The sequence below is a fragment of the Lonchura striata genome, chromosome 12, assembly GCF_050655825.1.
Source record: "Lonchura striata isolate lonStrDom1 chromosome 12, ASM5065582v1, whole genome shotgun sequence".
Taxonomy (NCBI): domain Eukaryota; kingdom Metazoa; phylum Chordata; class Aves; order Passeriformes; family Estrildidae; genus Lonchura; species Lonchura striata.
The window spans coordinates 16,865,371-16,881,137 of NC_140714.1; the positions used below are offsets into that span (position 1 = coordinate 16,865,371).

Consider the following 15,767-nt stretch of genomic DNA (forward strand, 5'->3'; position numbering starts at 1 on the left):
GCCGGCTTGTGGCGCGGCGCGCGCGGGGCGATGACGTAGGGCCCGCGCGGCGCGGCGGCCGGAGCCGCCTTCGTTCCCTTTTGTCCAAGATGGCGGCGGCCGCCGGAGGCGCCTCCTGAGCCGCGGGCCCGGCGCGATGAAGCGCGGCAGCGACCGCGACTCGAGCCCGCCGGGGGCCGCGGGCGGACGCGCGGCCGCCGCCGCCAAGCGGCCCCGCGATCGCGACCGCGAGAGCAGCAGCCGGCGCGGCCCGCACCGCAGCTCGGGCGCCTCCCGCAGCAGCCGGGACAAGTCCACGCCCGGCGGCGGCGGCGGAGGCGGCGGCGGCACCACCACCGGCAGCGGCGGCGGCAGCGGAGGCGGCTCCAGCTCCCGCAGCCACCGCGGCGATGAGCGCGCCGGCGGCGGCGGCGACTCGAACCACCGCCCGGCGGGGAGCGGCTCGGCCTCGGGCGCCCGCGGCGGCAGCCAGGCCGCCCCCTCGTCCTCCTCCTCCTCCTCCTCCCGGGCGCTCGGCGTGCCCAAGGCCAAGGCGCTGCCGGGCGCCGTGGTAGCCCCGTCGCTGCTGCTGGCCGGGCCGCCGCCGGGCGCCGCGCCCTCGCTGCTGCTGGCGCCGCTCGGGGGCTCGGCCGGGCTGGCCGGGGAGCCGCCCGGCTCCTGCGAGTACAAGACGCTGCTGGTGAGCGGGCTGAGCGCGGCCTTGCCCGACCAGCTGCTGGAGGACGGGCTGTTCCGCCTCTTCCAGCGCTTCGCGGGCGGGGGCGCCGGGGACATCAGTGTCAAGCTCTCCCACACGCCCGAGCTCGGCCGCGTCGCCTACGTGAACTTCCGACACCCCGGGGACGCCCGCGACGCCCGCCGGCATGCCCGGGCCCGGCAGCTGCTCCTCTACGACCGGCCGCTCAAGGTGGAGCCCGTGTACCTGCGCGGGGGCCGGCGCAGCCGCACGCCGCCCCCCGCGCCCTCCCCGGAGCCGCTGGGGTATCTGCCGCCGCTGCACAGCGCCTACCAATACAAGCAGCGCTCGCTGTCGCCGGTCACCAGCCCCTTGCTGCGGGAGCCGCGGCCCCGCCACGCCGCCGCTGCCGCCTTCGCGCTGGAAGCAGCCGCCATCGGGCTCTCCCGGGAGCGGGAGCGGGCCCTGGATTACTACGGGCTGTACGACGAGCGCGGCCGCCCGTACAGTTACCCCATCGTGGCCGAGGAAGACCTGATGCCAGAGGATGACCAGAGAGCCACTCGCAACCTCTTCATCGGCAACCTGGACCACAACGTGTCGGAGGTGGAGCTGAGGCGCGCTTTCGAGAAGTATGGCATCATCGAGGAGGTGGTGATCAAGCGCCCCGCACGTGGCCAGGGCGGTGCCTACGCCTTCCTCAAGTTCCAGAACTTAGACATGGCTCACCGGGCCAAGGTGGCTATGTCGGGCCGCGTTGTGGGCAGGAACCCCATCAAAATTGGCTACGGAAAAGCCAACCCCACCACCCGGCTGTGGGTGGGGGGCCTCGGCCCTAGCACTTCCCTGGCCGCCCTGGCCAGGGAGTTCGACCGCTTTGGCAGCATCAGGACTATTGACTACGTGAAGGGCGACAGCTTCGCTTACATCCAGTACGAGAGCCTGGACGCTGCCCAGGCCGCCTGCGCGCAGATGAGGGGCTTTCCCTTGGGCGGACCGGAGAGGAGGCTCCGAGTGGATTTTGCCAAAGCAGAAGAGACGAGATACCCACAGCAGTACCAGCCCGCGCCGCTCCCCGTGCACTACGAGCTGCTGGCTGACGGCTACAGCCGGCACCGGAGCCTGGAGCAAGACTTGAGGGTGCGGGATAGGACTCCTCCGCACCTCCTGTACTCGGACAGAGACAGGAGCTTTGTGGAGGCAGACTGGGCCAGCCCTGCCAAAAACGCCGAACGCAGGAACAACCTGGAGAGCTACAGCCGCTCCGTGCGCAGCCGGAGCGGGGAGCGCTGGGGCAGCGACGGCGACCGCAGCGTGCCCAAACCGTGGGAAGAGAGGCGGAGACGCCGGAGTCTTTCCAGTGACCGCGGGAGGACTACTCACTCGCCTTACGAGGACAGAAGCAGGACAAAGGCCAGTGGGCCAGCTCTAGACCGCAGCCCTGACAGGGCTCGCAAGGAGAATCACACTACAGAACCCGGAGCCGAGAAAGAGCAGAGCAACTCCCTCCAGAACAATCGTCACGCGGCCGAGGAGAAACCCCATCGCGAGCCAGCCGATGCTCCCCAGCCCAAAAAAAGGGACAGCGAACGCAATCATCGAACTGGTGAATCGGAATCAAAAACTCACGAGGAGCCAAAATCTGAGACCAAAAAGCTAAAGAATTTATCAGAATACGCTCAGACACTGCAACTTGCTTGGAATGGGCTTCTTGTGCTAAAAAACAGCTGCTTCCCCACCTCTATGCACATCCTGGAGGGAGACGTGGGTGTCATCAACGGACTCCTCAAAGACCATTCGTCCGGCGGGAAGTTGACGCAGCTCAAAATCGCTCAGAGGCTTCGGCTGGACCAGCCCAAGCTGGATGAAGTCACCCGGCGCATCAAACAAGGCAGCCCCAACGGCTACGCCGTGCTCCTGGCCACCCAGTCCGCCCCGGCAGGGGCCGAGGGGACCTTCCCTGTGGTAGAGCCTGGCTTGCAGCGACGGCTTCTCAGGAATCTGGTCTCCTACTTGAAACAGAAGCAGGCTGCTGGGGTTATCAGTCTGCCCGTGGGAGGGGCAAAGGGCAGGGACAGCACAGGCATGCTTTACGCGTTCCCTCCTTGCGAGTTCTCTCAGCAGTACCTCCAGTCAGCACTAAGGACATTGGGGAAGTTAGAAGAAGAACATATGGTGATAGTTATAGTCAAAGACACTGCCTAGCCCACACTGTCTTTTCAAATTCCATGTTTTCTTTGTGTGTCACACAGCCCAGTTGTTTTTAAGGCTGATCATTTTGGTTGAGGCTCAAAATACCTTCACCAAAGTGGTAAGATTTTTAGTTTCTAATTAATTTTAATACCTATAATATCTATTAAAATTTTAAATAGAGCCCATTTTATTCGTTTTTAATATGTGACACTGTCCGCTGTTGTTCTGTATTTTTATTTTTTAACTGTATGAAAAGTTGTCAGTAAAGCCTTGTTCACTGATGGATTTCTAAACTTGTGCGGTATCCGAGTTCTTCTGGCCCAGGAAGGAAGGGTGAGTTCCCTGTGCTGCAGGAGCAGCCAGGCCAGATGAGGCCCCAGTTCAGTTCTCAGATCCCAACCTTGAGAACCTCCTTCATCTTGATACGTGTCCTTCAGGGTGGGAGGGGAAGGGGGGGTTCTTAGTGCTGTATCAGAGACTTAAAGGTCGGTTCTTTTTTTTTTTTTTTTTTTTGGTCCTGTTTGCTTTTTATTTCGTAAATTTGAGTCTGGATGCTTTGCTGTTGAGTCTCTGTTTGAGAATAGAAGCTTCCCAGGAAGCCAGCAACCAAGGAAGCAAATCCTGATCAAGAATAAAAGTGTTTTTCATATACACCAAAAAATTAGTTGATACTTGGCAAGATATTAGCTGCTGAGAAGTGGATGCTGTATTCAAGTTGGTGAGGTTTGAGACCACCTGGCACATGTCACAGTCATAGAAGTTCTTGGATAAAACAAAAAGGTTTGACATTACCAATTTTTATAAAAGGCAAAACAAGCAGAAGAAAAAAATAAAGCGGTTTAAGGGGGAACCCCCTTGGGCTCATATAAGATGTGGACAAGCTGGGGGCATGAAGGTGGTTGGTGAGCTGGAGGTGCTCATTTGCAATCAATCATGTTGTACTACCTGGAATATTTTATTGAAATATAAATGGCTATTTTTTCCCCCTAAAATTTAAGTTTGTTCTCAGACTTACAAAAACAGGCAGAAACATGTCTGTCTGAGAATGTTCTGTTACCACAGATGACCTGTAACAGAGGAGCCACTGAGATCAAAATCTGAGCTCTAAAATGGGATGGATCCATCACCTTTGCTGTCTGTGCTATGAGTTGGTTGGTTGGGAGGCCAGAGCCTTTGAGTGCTCAGCAACATAAGGATGTGGTAATGAGTCCAAGCTCGAGTTAAAATCCACACTGTTCTGTTTGGGGATATTTTTATTTTTTAAAATGATGCCTGTAGATTTTAGGAGACTTACAGAAAATCGTGTGGGATTAAAAATGCTACGTTTTAAAGTTTCTTTAGATTTGCAGGTGGTTTTTTATTGTTGTTCTCATAGCAAGCAAGTGAACAAATTCGTGGGAGAACCAGATTTGTCTCGCACCAATTTGTGTGACCCAGCAACTCACTTGCTGAGGGTTGCCAAAAGCCCTTCTAAAACTCCTCTCAGGTATGATTGGTGTCACGACCTATTTAGCAGGGAGCATAAGTCAGCCTAATGATGCTTCCATTTTTCACTTTTTAACCCTGCAGGGACATCATCAGCTGATGATGGGTTATTAATATCAAAAAGTGTGGGTTGGTTTGTTGGAATGGGGGATAACGCATCTTCTCTGAAGGCACAGATCAGAGGGGAACTGAATGCTCCACTGGGAAGAGGAGGGATTTGGGAATGTGCTGTGGGAGCAGAGGAGCAGCTCCACTGCCTGAGCAGCCAGGCTGCCCCGGTGGCACTGGACTGCCCCGGTTTCACACGGTTATAGGGACACCGACTCCGCCCTCCTGACCGAGTGCTGCCCTAACGCAGACGGTGCCAAATGTCAACAATTGTAATGGTTAGGTGTTATCTGAAACCAAGTGCCACTAAATACCCCCGGCGGCCGTCCTAGAGCGATTAGAGCCTTTTATGGGAGTATCCTGCCTTGGAGGTCTTGAGGCAGGACAAGTGAAATGCCCACCTGGCTGATGGTGGCAGGGAGGTGCAGCTCCTGGTGCTGTGCCGTGGCCTGTGTGTGTTACGGTGTGTGAATGTTAGGAAGGGGAAGAAAAAAAAAATATATATATATAAAAGATGCAACTGTTTGCTGGCAAAGCCAAGGAACAGCCCCAAATCCCCCATCTCCCATTTTCCTTGTGAAACAAGTAAATGGTAATGTAAGGTTGTTTAGAAGACAAAGGTTAGGTGAGAATTTGAATTATGGGATTTCTCTTCCCAGAGAGGTGGCTGATGGTTTTAAGCATGTGAGACCAACAATCTCCCTCCTACTAAAATCAGTTGTAAAGGAGAAGTTGGAGGGTTATAGAAAAAACACCAGGGAGAGAAGCAGCAGAATCCATCTATTTGACACGACAACCTGAGCCTTCCCTGCTCCCCAGCAGGCAAGGGAGCCACACCATGGCTTTAACACACTGTGCCAAGGACAAAGCCCCCATCTCCTCCCTTCAGAGATGCATCCAGGCTGATTCCAAGAGAAACAGGCCTGAGAAAGGGCTGGCAGTTACAGCAAAATTACTCAGCATCTGGATCTTACAGCATCAAAGGCTTGGGCCGTACACTGGTTTGGGCAGCAGTTCTGGGGAGAAGATATGGGGGTGGGAGGCCTGAGCCCCTCGGTGATGCTGAAAGGTGCTGGGTAAGGCAGTGCTGGGGATTATTTTTGGGAGGATGGTGCCTTTCAGCCCAGTATAGTGGGGCAGTAGGGTGATCATGGCAGGGTAATGGTGTCTGGCTCCTCAAAGGGGGAACAGGCTGTGAGACGGTGGATGGGTTGGTCTGAGAGTGTTCGTGCTTAGCCTGAGGTACCCCATCTTTTATTCTAAGCACCTGTTCAGCAAACATTCTGTCTTACAAGGCCTTTTTAACAGCAGTTGCTGGCTGTCCTTTCTACTGAAACAGGGATGAGATGTGCTCTGAGCAGTGCTGAGGAGCCTCATTCATAACCCTCAGAGACACTGGGTGAGGTTTGTACCCTGCTCTCCCAGCCATGGCCTGTGGGAGGTTTTTAACCCCAGCCCTGCAGGGATGTGCTGCTCCCTCCCACCGTGCTGGCAGGGCATTGCCCAGGCTGTGCTCCATGGATGGGTGCTGCAGTGCACCAAGAGGGCCAAGCAGGTCCCAGTGCAATGAGGACCACGCTGACAGGAGGGCACAGGCTGTGCTGGGTTCATCTACTCACAGCATGGCAGGAAACAGCATCGTCCCTGCTCCCCTCTGGTGCAGAGGTAGGAGTATGTCTTAGACAGCTGGCAGGACATTTAAATCTCCTTCCACCCCCTAAGCCAGGGTCTGTAAGTGCTGCATAGAAGAAATACTGTATGGCTCCACATCAGCCACATGCTGTGAGTATGCCAGAAGATTATAGCTTTCCAAGCAACATGCTTTTAGATAAATTAAATCATGGTGCCAGGGTGGCAGGTGATTTTCCAAATGCTGAGAATTCTCCCCATCCCAAGTAGCTGCAGAATTATGGCCCGACAAAAACAAAATAATCCCTTCTAGTCACCAGTTCTGAACTCCACTTTGCACCCACGCTGGTGCAGTCACCTGTTCCCCAGAACAAAGGCAGTAGCATGGGGTAGAGGCAAGCTTCTCCAGGTGTGTATTTAACTTCAGGGAGGCCAGGTCTGCCCAGGACAAGGGCTGAGGGAGCTGCTTCTGCAATTATGGGGGGTGACCTGCAGGTCCACAGGGTAAGGCCCAAACCCACTCCCTTTGGTTCAGTGCAGTCAGGGCAGGTGTGGGAGGGGAGGGAGGCTCATATACTTACAGCATCTCAGGTTCAAGTCAAATGCACACACAGGAGCTCCATCCCAGGTGTTTTGGCTGTCTCACAAAACTAACTGGCAAATTCCTCTGTAACAGCCAGGCCCAAACCAGCAGCAGATGCAGCCAATTACAGTTGGGGTTTAATGCCAGAACAAGATATGGACATCTGGAACTGCATCTCCCTGGGAGAAGTAGCTGAGTACATGCTTTATTTTGTTTTCTCCTCCTGAGCTGCACATTTGCTATGGTGAAGTTGGGTGGGATAGTTTCTGATAAGGCAGAGGCTACTTCCACAGCTGTTGGGTGGCAGATTCTGTTTTCAATCCTTTCATTTAATCAGCTGCTCCAATTGCTGATCTTAAAATGCTGTAGAAGTCACTTGTTCATCTTTATCAACTGTGTAGGGTACAATTATCCATTACAAGTTGCAGCAGAACCTTTCTTTTTAATTATTAACAAGCAGCCCTGGGTAAGTGCATTAAGTAGATGCAATGCTGGAGGGAAAAAACACTATCCCTTCTTTCAGTTAAAAAGGAAATCCTTCTCTTCAAGCAGTAAGACTTTGAGCCTTAGTTGAAATGACCAGTTCTTGGTGGAAAAGTGGTTGTAGTGTCAAGGAGTGAGAAGTCTCCAGTTCCCTGTTCTGCCTCAAACCCTATGCTGAAAGTGGCCAAAACAGAGAGAGGGTTACAAGGTGAGTGGATATTATCTGAGCGCCTGGGAATGAACAGTCCAGCCCTGGCCTGGGCCAGGCAAGCAGTGAGCACATTCACCTGCCAGCTCTGAGCACATGCCCAGGCTGTGCAGTTGGGTGCTGCACTGGAAGTCAAACACTCCAGTGCCATTTCTTCCTCCTGTTCTGAGGGCAGGGCCTCTTGTCATGCCCCAACAGGAGCACCTGATTTGCCCTGTGCCTTGACAGCCACAGGGCAGCCTGGGCAACGCCAAACCACAGGAGCAAGCAGGTGCTGCTCCCAGCTCCTGGCATCATCCAGCTCCCACTCAGTGTGGTGAGCATGCCACTGAGATTTCCAGGCTATAAGGAAATCCAAGGGATCAGACAGGAACACACGGCTGCTGTGCCATGGCCATGCTGCACTCCCAAATCCCTTTTTTGTTTCCTTTGCCCTTCCTTACTGCAGACAGGTTACAGCTACACCTGGCTGCTCTCAGCCAAGCCCTGCAGGCACATGGAGCACTGCTTTTGCATGGCTACAATTCACAGCCATACACACAGACAGGATTTGCATTTAATTTTTTAATAAATACACTTTACATTAAAGAAAAAGGCCTTCAATTTGCAGTTTCCACACAGAGGGCAAGAGGGAAGAAAAAAAAAAAAAAAAAGAAAGAAAGATAAATTTAAAAATCTTGAACCACAAAGGGCAGAGGGGAGAAAAAGGGCTCAAACTTCAATCCCAGATTCCCATGTCTTCAGGAATACCAGGCTCTGACTAGGCCCAGCCAGGATTTCAGCCTTCCACTATAGCTGGTACTACAGCACAAATTGACATTGGCAAACACCCCAGGGGCTCTTCCCTGGAGGACAAAAGCATCTAGAACACACTGGTGCATTAGCAGGTGTAACACCTGAAGTTCTTCTTTTTTAAAAATAAAATCATATTTAAAATAAAAATATTCTCACTCCTTAACCATAATAGAAACCATGATCCTCTTATTTCACTTAGTAGTTGCAATAGATTTTCTTTTAATTTTAAACAATTTTTCTCCCCAAACCTACCCCATGGTACAAGGTACTACAGGAATACAAAGGTCTCCCCTCTTTACTAGAACACTTGCCTTTTTTTTTTTTCCTCTTTTTTTTTTTTTTATAAAACTATTTCTGTTCTTTAGGAAAGAACTTTATACAAAGAAAATATATTGTGAAATATCTTCAGAAGTTTCCTTGAAGAGTCATCTCAGCCTAAAATGAAACATTAAAAAAAAAAAAAAGGCAGAGAGAAATGAGGCCTAGCCCCGGGTCTCTTTATTGAGATTTAGCCCCAAGCCTCAAACTGACTCAAACCAACACAGCGGATCAGCAGGCGATCTCAGGCTTTCCAAGGAAAAATAGGGCTGGAGTGCTCAGTTTCCAATTTGGTCTCTGGTCTTCTGTTGGGAAGGGAGCATCTCCTGCCCACACCCTGCCCGCGGCCGCTCCTCACTCATTCAGGGACAGGATGATGTCGTCCTCCAGGTCGGAGTTATCGGAGCTGTCAGCTGCAAAGGACACACGTGGGTTATGTTTGGTTTGTGACACAGGAGATGGTCACCCCTGCCCAAGGCTGCAGCTCCCTGGCACACACAGAGCCAGCACCATCAGTGCTCCAAACTGCTCAAAAGCAGCCAGGAAATCTGCACCAGAGCTTTCCTTCCCTGCTTACAACTGAGGCTCAAGGAGAGCAGCTTTAGCAAGTGCAGTTCCTATGAGCTGGCAGGTTTTTCCCCTGACAAGGTAGGGAGGGCACCAGCAGAGAGCTGCCTGCACAACTTCCTGGGCACAAAAAAGGGCAACAGCTCTTCACACCAGAGGCTGGACAGATGTGGCAGTTGTTCCTCACAACTGGAGAGCTCCACCAACCTGGCCCCTGTATGATGTGCACAAGGTAATTCCTTGTGCAGAGAGTTGGACCCCACTAAGGTGGAAGCAATCCACACACAAACTAGAACCTTCCTCTAGTAACTCAAAGGTTTCTGTAATGAATTTAACTACAGGTCACTTCCTAAAGGTGACCTGCAAATTGTGCTCTTCCTGGTTTTCTTCATTGTGGTGCAGAATGAAGACATGAAGGTATTTACCAGAAGCAGTCACACACACACACACAGTTGCTTTTTATCTTCAAACACAAAATCTCTCCTCCCTCAGTTGTGCAAGAGAGAAGTGGTAACAGCTCTGGCAGCAAGAGGGCTCCTGCCTTACCTTAGAGGTGATGTTGGCTCTTTTTCTTATGCGAATTCATTGGATGCAGCAGATAACTGGGTGTTAAAATAGTTTAAAAGAAAAAAAAAAAAAAAAGACACCAAGACTTCCACTTAGCCATCTCAGTAATGGTGGATCTCTAAAATGCCTGTCAAGGTAAGAAAGACCTTCTGGAAGGGTCACCCCTTCTCAGATGCTATCCTTAGGGAAAAACAATCACAGGCAAGCAGACAGGGCACAAACCCTTTCCCCCAACCCTCCTCCCTGAAGATCAGCCAGCTGCCTTTCCACTGTGATCAGCAAGGGATGCTCCATCTCACCATCCATCAGACTGAACGTAAGCTGAAGGGTCATCAGTGCTCCCAGAGCAGCCACAGCCATGTTGGGGAGACAGAGAATACCAGCCAGTGCTGCAGCAGCTACACTTACACAGTAAGAGGGAAAGAAGCACAAGCAAGATAAAAATCCAGGAACTCTGGAGAAGAAAAGCTGAGAAATTTGGAACTGTAGGGGGGTTTTGTTGTTTTAGGTTTTTTTAACACAGAGGAAAGCTTTGAGAAATGATCTGCTCATTATTCTCCAGTTCACCACACAAACTTCCAGTTCTGAGCTCTATGCAAGTAAACCTGACTAGAGTTAACTGCCTGGCATGATTAGTTTGCACAGACATGCCTAGAAGTTGCCATTTTGGATTATGGAAGAAAAGAGAGATCAGAATCAAGAGTCAGTCACACTGCTGGTGAGAATTCTATATATTTCTTCCATTCTATGCCACATATGCATTTCAAAAATGACACCCACCTGGCCCAGAAGCAAGCTCTTGAAAGACCTGCGCAATGCATGAACTGCTTTGACACACAGACCTGATGTCCCCAAGGTGGTAACAAAGAGGGAGGAAGACAAATTCAGGTTCTCCATGGATTATTTTAAAAAAGGAATTAGAACCTCTTCTAAAGCACAAGAGACCAATGCCACTCACTCTCTTATTTAGTTGTTCTCTGAATTATTTTGCTTTGGCAACACTCACTGTATGTTATGGAGGTTCACTCACAATGCAGCAAGAATCTGCAGCAGGGAACACTTCAAGTGCACCCCATGCCAGTATTTGCTACTCTGGCAGCACCATTCCAACTTTTAATTCTGGAATAAGCATAAGCAAAGGAAAATTTTAATTGCTCTTTACTGGGTGGGAAACAGAAAGAAGTCAGATGAAATCACAGAAAAGCTTCCACAGAACCCCACTCATCAAACCCATCAAGGGCCTGGCAGAGCTGCACTTCCTGCTCTGAGTTTCCAAAATTGCTGCTAAGCAACCTAACAGCCACAGGATGGGCTGGCTGCAGCTCCATAACCATACAGATCCAAGGTCTGCTCAAGTAACTCTATCCATAAATGATGTACAGATGTGGCCACTTCAGAACACAGCACTCTGCAAAGCATGCCTGAAATTTCTGTCAAATAGCCCCCTGGTTTGTTCCAGGAAGAGTTATGAAATGGCCTGAACATCCTGGCCATGCTGCCCCTTGGACAATTCAAGGTACAGCACCCCAGGTGCTCTCTGCAGAGCTTTTGGCTCTGCATTCCCTGAGGAAAAATGAGTGAAGTAGTATCACAAAGATCCTGTCCACTACTAGGACAAAGAGGTTCCCTGTAACCCCAAAATTTTGTACTGCGAGATGCCATTGATGACTGAGCTGTGCAAATATTTTATATGGCCCTATAGTACAAAACCTACTAGAGAACAGCAGAGTGATCCCACAGAATAACTCTGCAACCTCATCCTTAAAAATGACTGAGCTACATTGCCACAGAAGACATGGATGACCCTGCATGCCACATCACTGCCATGGAGGGGCCTGGCATGCTTCATCCTCCAGCTGGCAGGGAAGAATGATGTGAAAGTTGAGATGGGAATCACTACAGGACTTCAAACACCTTGCACGCTGTAATTACTCATCCTTACCAATCTTTTAACTTCAGGTAGCTATATTATGTCCATTTTTACCGTCTTTTTAATTTTCAAGCTAAGTGAAAATTATATAATACTCAAAAATTGTGCTGCAAAAAAGGGAACAGAATCTGATGTCACAAATCCCAAGCCTCATGCTATCCTACTCACCTTCCTTCTTATGAAGCCTTTCTCCAAACATTACTGTTACATAAAACGTTCAGACCTTTCTATGCACACATACACACACACTTTGTACTTTCAAATCACTGTATGTGTAAAATTCCAGAAAAAGAGAACAATTTAAATTGTATCCCAAAAGTTATGTTAGCTTCAGAACAGTCTAATGAAGGAAGTGAAATGCCATGCTGGCTTTGCACTTTGAGCTGTTACAAAGGAGAAAGAACAGCACCAAGGATCAAAAGTGCTTCTCTGTCCTTAAGAGGGTCACAAGAGGCAGAGAGGACAGGTGAGGTAAGAGTTAAACCTGTGTCCCCTTGAAGGGCAGGACAGGCAAGCAATCAGACAAAGCTTCTTCACATGGAGCTCTCACACACACACCCTCACACCTGGGAGCACTTGAAGAAAGGAGACACCTCCTCTTCCAGAATGCAGAGTTGTTCTCTCACAAAAGAGCTGTTTTACCAGCAGATTATTAGGAGAAGTCCCAGGTGAACGAGCATGATGATGGCCTGTCACTCATACCAGCCAGGGACAAGTCAGTTAAATGATTTCAGGGGAAATTTAGATGTTGCCTCTTTCTCAGGACCTTAAGCAGTGGACAAGGTCACCAAAGTGGGCACACACTTACTATCTCCAAGAATCAGCTCAACTTCCTCATCAGCATCAGAATCTTCATCTTCACCTTCATCTCCCTCTTCCAGGAGGTTGGCAATCTCCTCATCATCGGAGGGAGAAAAGTCATTTTCTCCATCCTCACCAGCATTCTCATTGTTCTCATCCTCCTCCAGCTCAGCCTCCAGCAGCTGGTCTGTATCTAGTTCATCAAGGTCATCTGTGTCATCATCATCTTCATCATCATCTTCTTCTTCTTGCTCCTCTTCCTCCTATAAAGGTAGCAAAACCAATCCATTGCAGACATTAAAATAAATGTAAAATGAAATAACAGTAACTAAAGAAAACCTATAGTTTTCACTTTTCCCTATATCCAGCCATCAGACATTATAAACACTCTCCCATCACCCTTCAGAATATCACACATGCCAGATCACTTGCAGGCCTGCAAAATCTTAACTGCAAAATGCTGCTGCAAACAGCATTGGCTCACTCTCCCCTCCAGGACTGGCCAACAACACATGTCATCACAATGCACCCTGGAGAAGGACATGCAGTAAGATCTGTTAATCCACGGTTTTGCTGCTAGTCTTGTGCAAACTGCTTTAAGTTTCAGCAGGACCAAAAGCTCCACTTGACATCAAACCACATGCACCATCAGTCCCTGTCATTGCCATTTAGATGAGGTACAAAATGTAGGGAAAGATACCTTTAGCCTAAGCCAATTCCTGAATCACTCAGCTTCACATGACAGAATTGTTTAAGGCAGCTCAGAAGCCTCATCTTTGGTATTTACCTGTGGATCAAGATCTTTATCAAACCATCAGAATTTGCCTTCAGTAAAGCAAGTGAATTCCTCATTGTACAGACAAAATCCAGAAATCCGAGCGTAGTGGATGAGACTGAGTGGGAAGGAGCTGTAACAGTTCCACCCTTCTCCCAGACAAACTGCCACCACAAGGCAAGCTCCAGAGCATTCCAGGACTGAAAGAAAAGCTTCAATCCACCTGCACCTCTCCTCAGCCACAGCCTGCTTCCCTAACAGAATACTCTCAGCTCATTCAGTCCTAATTGCTCCTTTGTTTCGGGAGGAGACACATTTTGCAAAATTAGGAAGCAATTAAGATAGATATCTAACAACCACTTCAAGGGTTCCTTTGGTCCTCAAAGCTCACCACACTCCCACTGTTTAGACTGCTGCATTTTCAGATCTAAAGGGACAGAGAAAAGTCCTGTACTGTCATCTCCCCAACCTATTCTTTCTTCAGTCAGTGCTATAAAAAAGCACCACACCCACACAAATCCAACATCTGTCACAGGCAAAAGTCATAAGGAAAGCCAAAAAGTACGAGTAAATTGTATTTTCTTCACTTGCAAAAGGCAGCCAAATCTTCACTGCTGACCAGACATGCCATTTCTTAAATCCAGATTACAGTATAAAAGCAATGGTTTGCTATATAATTTCATTTATGACAGAGTTTATATTAAATATAAAATTAAAAACAACCTCTTTTAAAGCCTGTGCTTATTTTAAGAAATTACAACTTTACTTTGAGTCGATGAGTCCTCAGATAAACAGATTTAATTGTCTACACACTGGGAGAGGAAACACTTGCAGTTCAGTTTTATGCAGTGCCATACTGGGTATAATTTTCCATAAAATGTACTGAATTGAGTATAAAAGCTTTGCCTTAATAATTTCTATTTCTTTTTGTTCTATACAGTATCTGCACAGAGACCAATGTCTTAAATTTTATTACTCTATCCAGAATTGAAAAGCTGATTAAAAACTGAAAAGGCAGGAGAGTTTATTTTCCTTTTCCAGTGTCTAAAAAACTCTGAAGCAGAAAAGAGCTATCAATTTATTCAAAAATCTTGGAACTGTTAAACCAAGTTTCTCGGTATCTGGAGATACTAGGACAAAAAAGTACGTTGTCTACAAGACCCATTTAGAGTTCATGTTGGTAAAACTTGAAGGATTCTGAAATTAGTTAGGTCCCCTCTGCGTTTCTACAAATGTGGGATTTCTGAAAGTATTTTTTCCTAAATATCTAGTCCACAAGGATTCAAAATGTCAAAACTACTAAATTTGATTATTTTTCATATATAACATACTTCTTGGAAACTGAATTACTGTTTCATCAACATTCTAATTCAATCTTAAGGCAAGGCAGTTATACCAATGTCACCCTTCAAATGCAGGATGAAATGAAATACAGTTGTATAGAGCTAACAATCCCTTCTGGCTGACAAGAGCAAGAGCCAAATTACACAGAAAGGTTGTATATTTAGCTGCAAATTAACTTTGAAGGCTCATATTAACCAATGAAGAAAAAATAATTTGTGAAAATACAAACAAAAAAATGAAATATTTCCACTTTTATAGTTTAAATTACTTAATCTGAAGTTCGTGATTAGGGCCAGGACACATAAAACAGAAAATAGTGTGTAATTCATGCTCCAAGAAGTCACACATGTGAGTGACACACGCAGTGACATCCTTACAGAGCTTGGAGGGGTGATGTGTCACAAGGCTCAAGAGAAGCATCTTCATGAGTGAGGAGGAAACCTGTACCTTGCTATGTTTTAAAGAACCCAAACACCACTAGGACACTGTGAAGCTTCTGCTAAGCTATAGGCAAATAAACTCTGGCTCATCTTCTGAGCCAAGGCAAGCAGCAGCTCTGCAGAGCCAGCGCAGCACTCCTGGATGGAGCAGACAGCTCCACACAGAGCCTGGGGACAGCTCCCCAAACAGAGCACCCAGAGCTGCTCCCAAACCCAACCCTGGCACACACAGCTGACAAAGGGCTGAGGGAGTGCCAGGTGCAGTCTAACACCACCACATGTAAGTGATATCCAGGTTGCTCACAAGGATGCAGGATGAATCCTCACGAGACACCACAACTGTCTCATGTAAGGTATCCCTACACAGAGAAAATGGCACATCTTCCCTAGGGACTCAAGCACTCTGAGTAAGAGCAGAGGGAAAAAACTCTTGTGCCACAAGGACAGACAAGACAAACTATACCCAGGTTTATGTAGGAAAAATGTACAGAGATGTAATAGTGCAAGAAAACCTGGACATAAACTTAGAGAATCAGAAAAGTTGATTACACAGCAAAGGACTATCTCAATATCTTCTCAAAGCAAATTACTGGTAACTTTACTACCAGTTTGCTTCCAGAACGCTGAGTAGATTTGTTTCAATTAATTTACCATTTATAATCCCCAAAGGAAAAAACTAAACAACATCCCCTAATGGACTGGCAGATGCTGAGGTGGCTGCACTGGAATAAAAAAATGTTACTTGACCTAATTCTTCATATTATTATTTTTTACAGCCCTTTCCGACCTTACTAAATATCCTTTGCACTTGTTCAAGCATTATGTGTTTTCTGCCATATTGTTGATACTTGTTGCCATGCACTTC

The 15,767-nt window shown here is 48.5% G+C and overlaps 2 protein-coding genes across 4 annotated transcripts in view; one reads left to right on the forward strand and one right to left on the reverse strand.

Moving 5' to 3' along the window:
- The first annotated feature begins 107 nt into the window (after nucleotides 1-107).
- Nucleotides 108-4,204, forward strand: RBM15B (RNA binding motif protein 15B). The gene has a single exon (XM_031505952.3). The coding sequence runs from the start codon at nucleotides 137-139 to the stop codon at nucleotides 2,879-2,881; it is 2,745 nt and encodes a 914-aa protein (XP_031361812.1). The 5' UTR covers nucleotides 108-136; the 3' UTR covers nucleotides 2,882-4,204.
- A 4,436-nt stretch (nucleotides 4,205-8,640) lies between these two features.
- DCAF1 (DDB1 and CUL4 associated factor 1) overlaps nucleotides 8,641-15,767 on the reverse strand; it is a 46,611-nt gene continuing 39,484 nt past the window's right edge. The window contains exons 23-25 of one of the 3 annotated variants that reach the window (XM_085590139.1): nucleotides 12,351-12,606; nucleotides 9,592-9,647; nucleotides 8,641-8,891 (exon numbers count right to left, since the gene is read on the reverse strand). In XM_085590139.1, coding sequence (XP_085446265.1) covers nucleotides 9,628-9,647; nucleotides 12,351-12,606 — 276 coding nt within the window. In that variant the 3' untranslated portion in view covers nucleotides 8,641-8,891; nucleotides 9,592-9,627. Of the gene's footprint in view, nucleotides 8,892-9,591; nucleotides 9,648-12,350; nucleotides 12,607-15,767 lie in introns of those variants that run through there. The other 2 variants (XM_021529161.3, XR_014958074.1) reach the window with 2 other exon arrangements.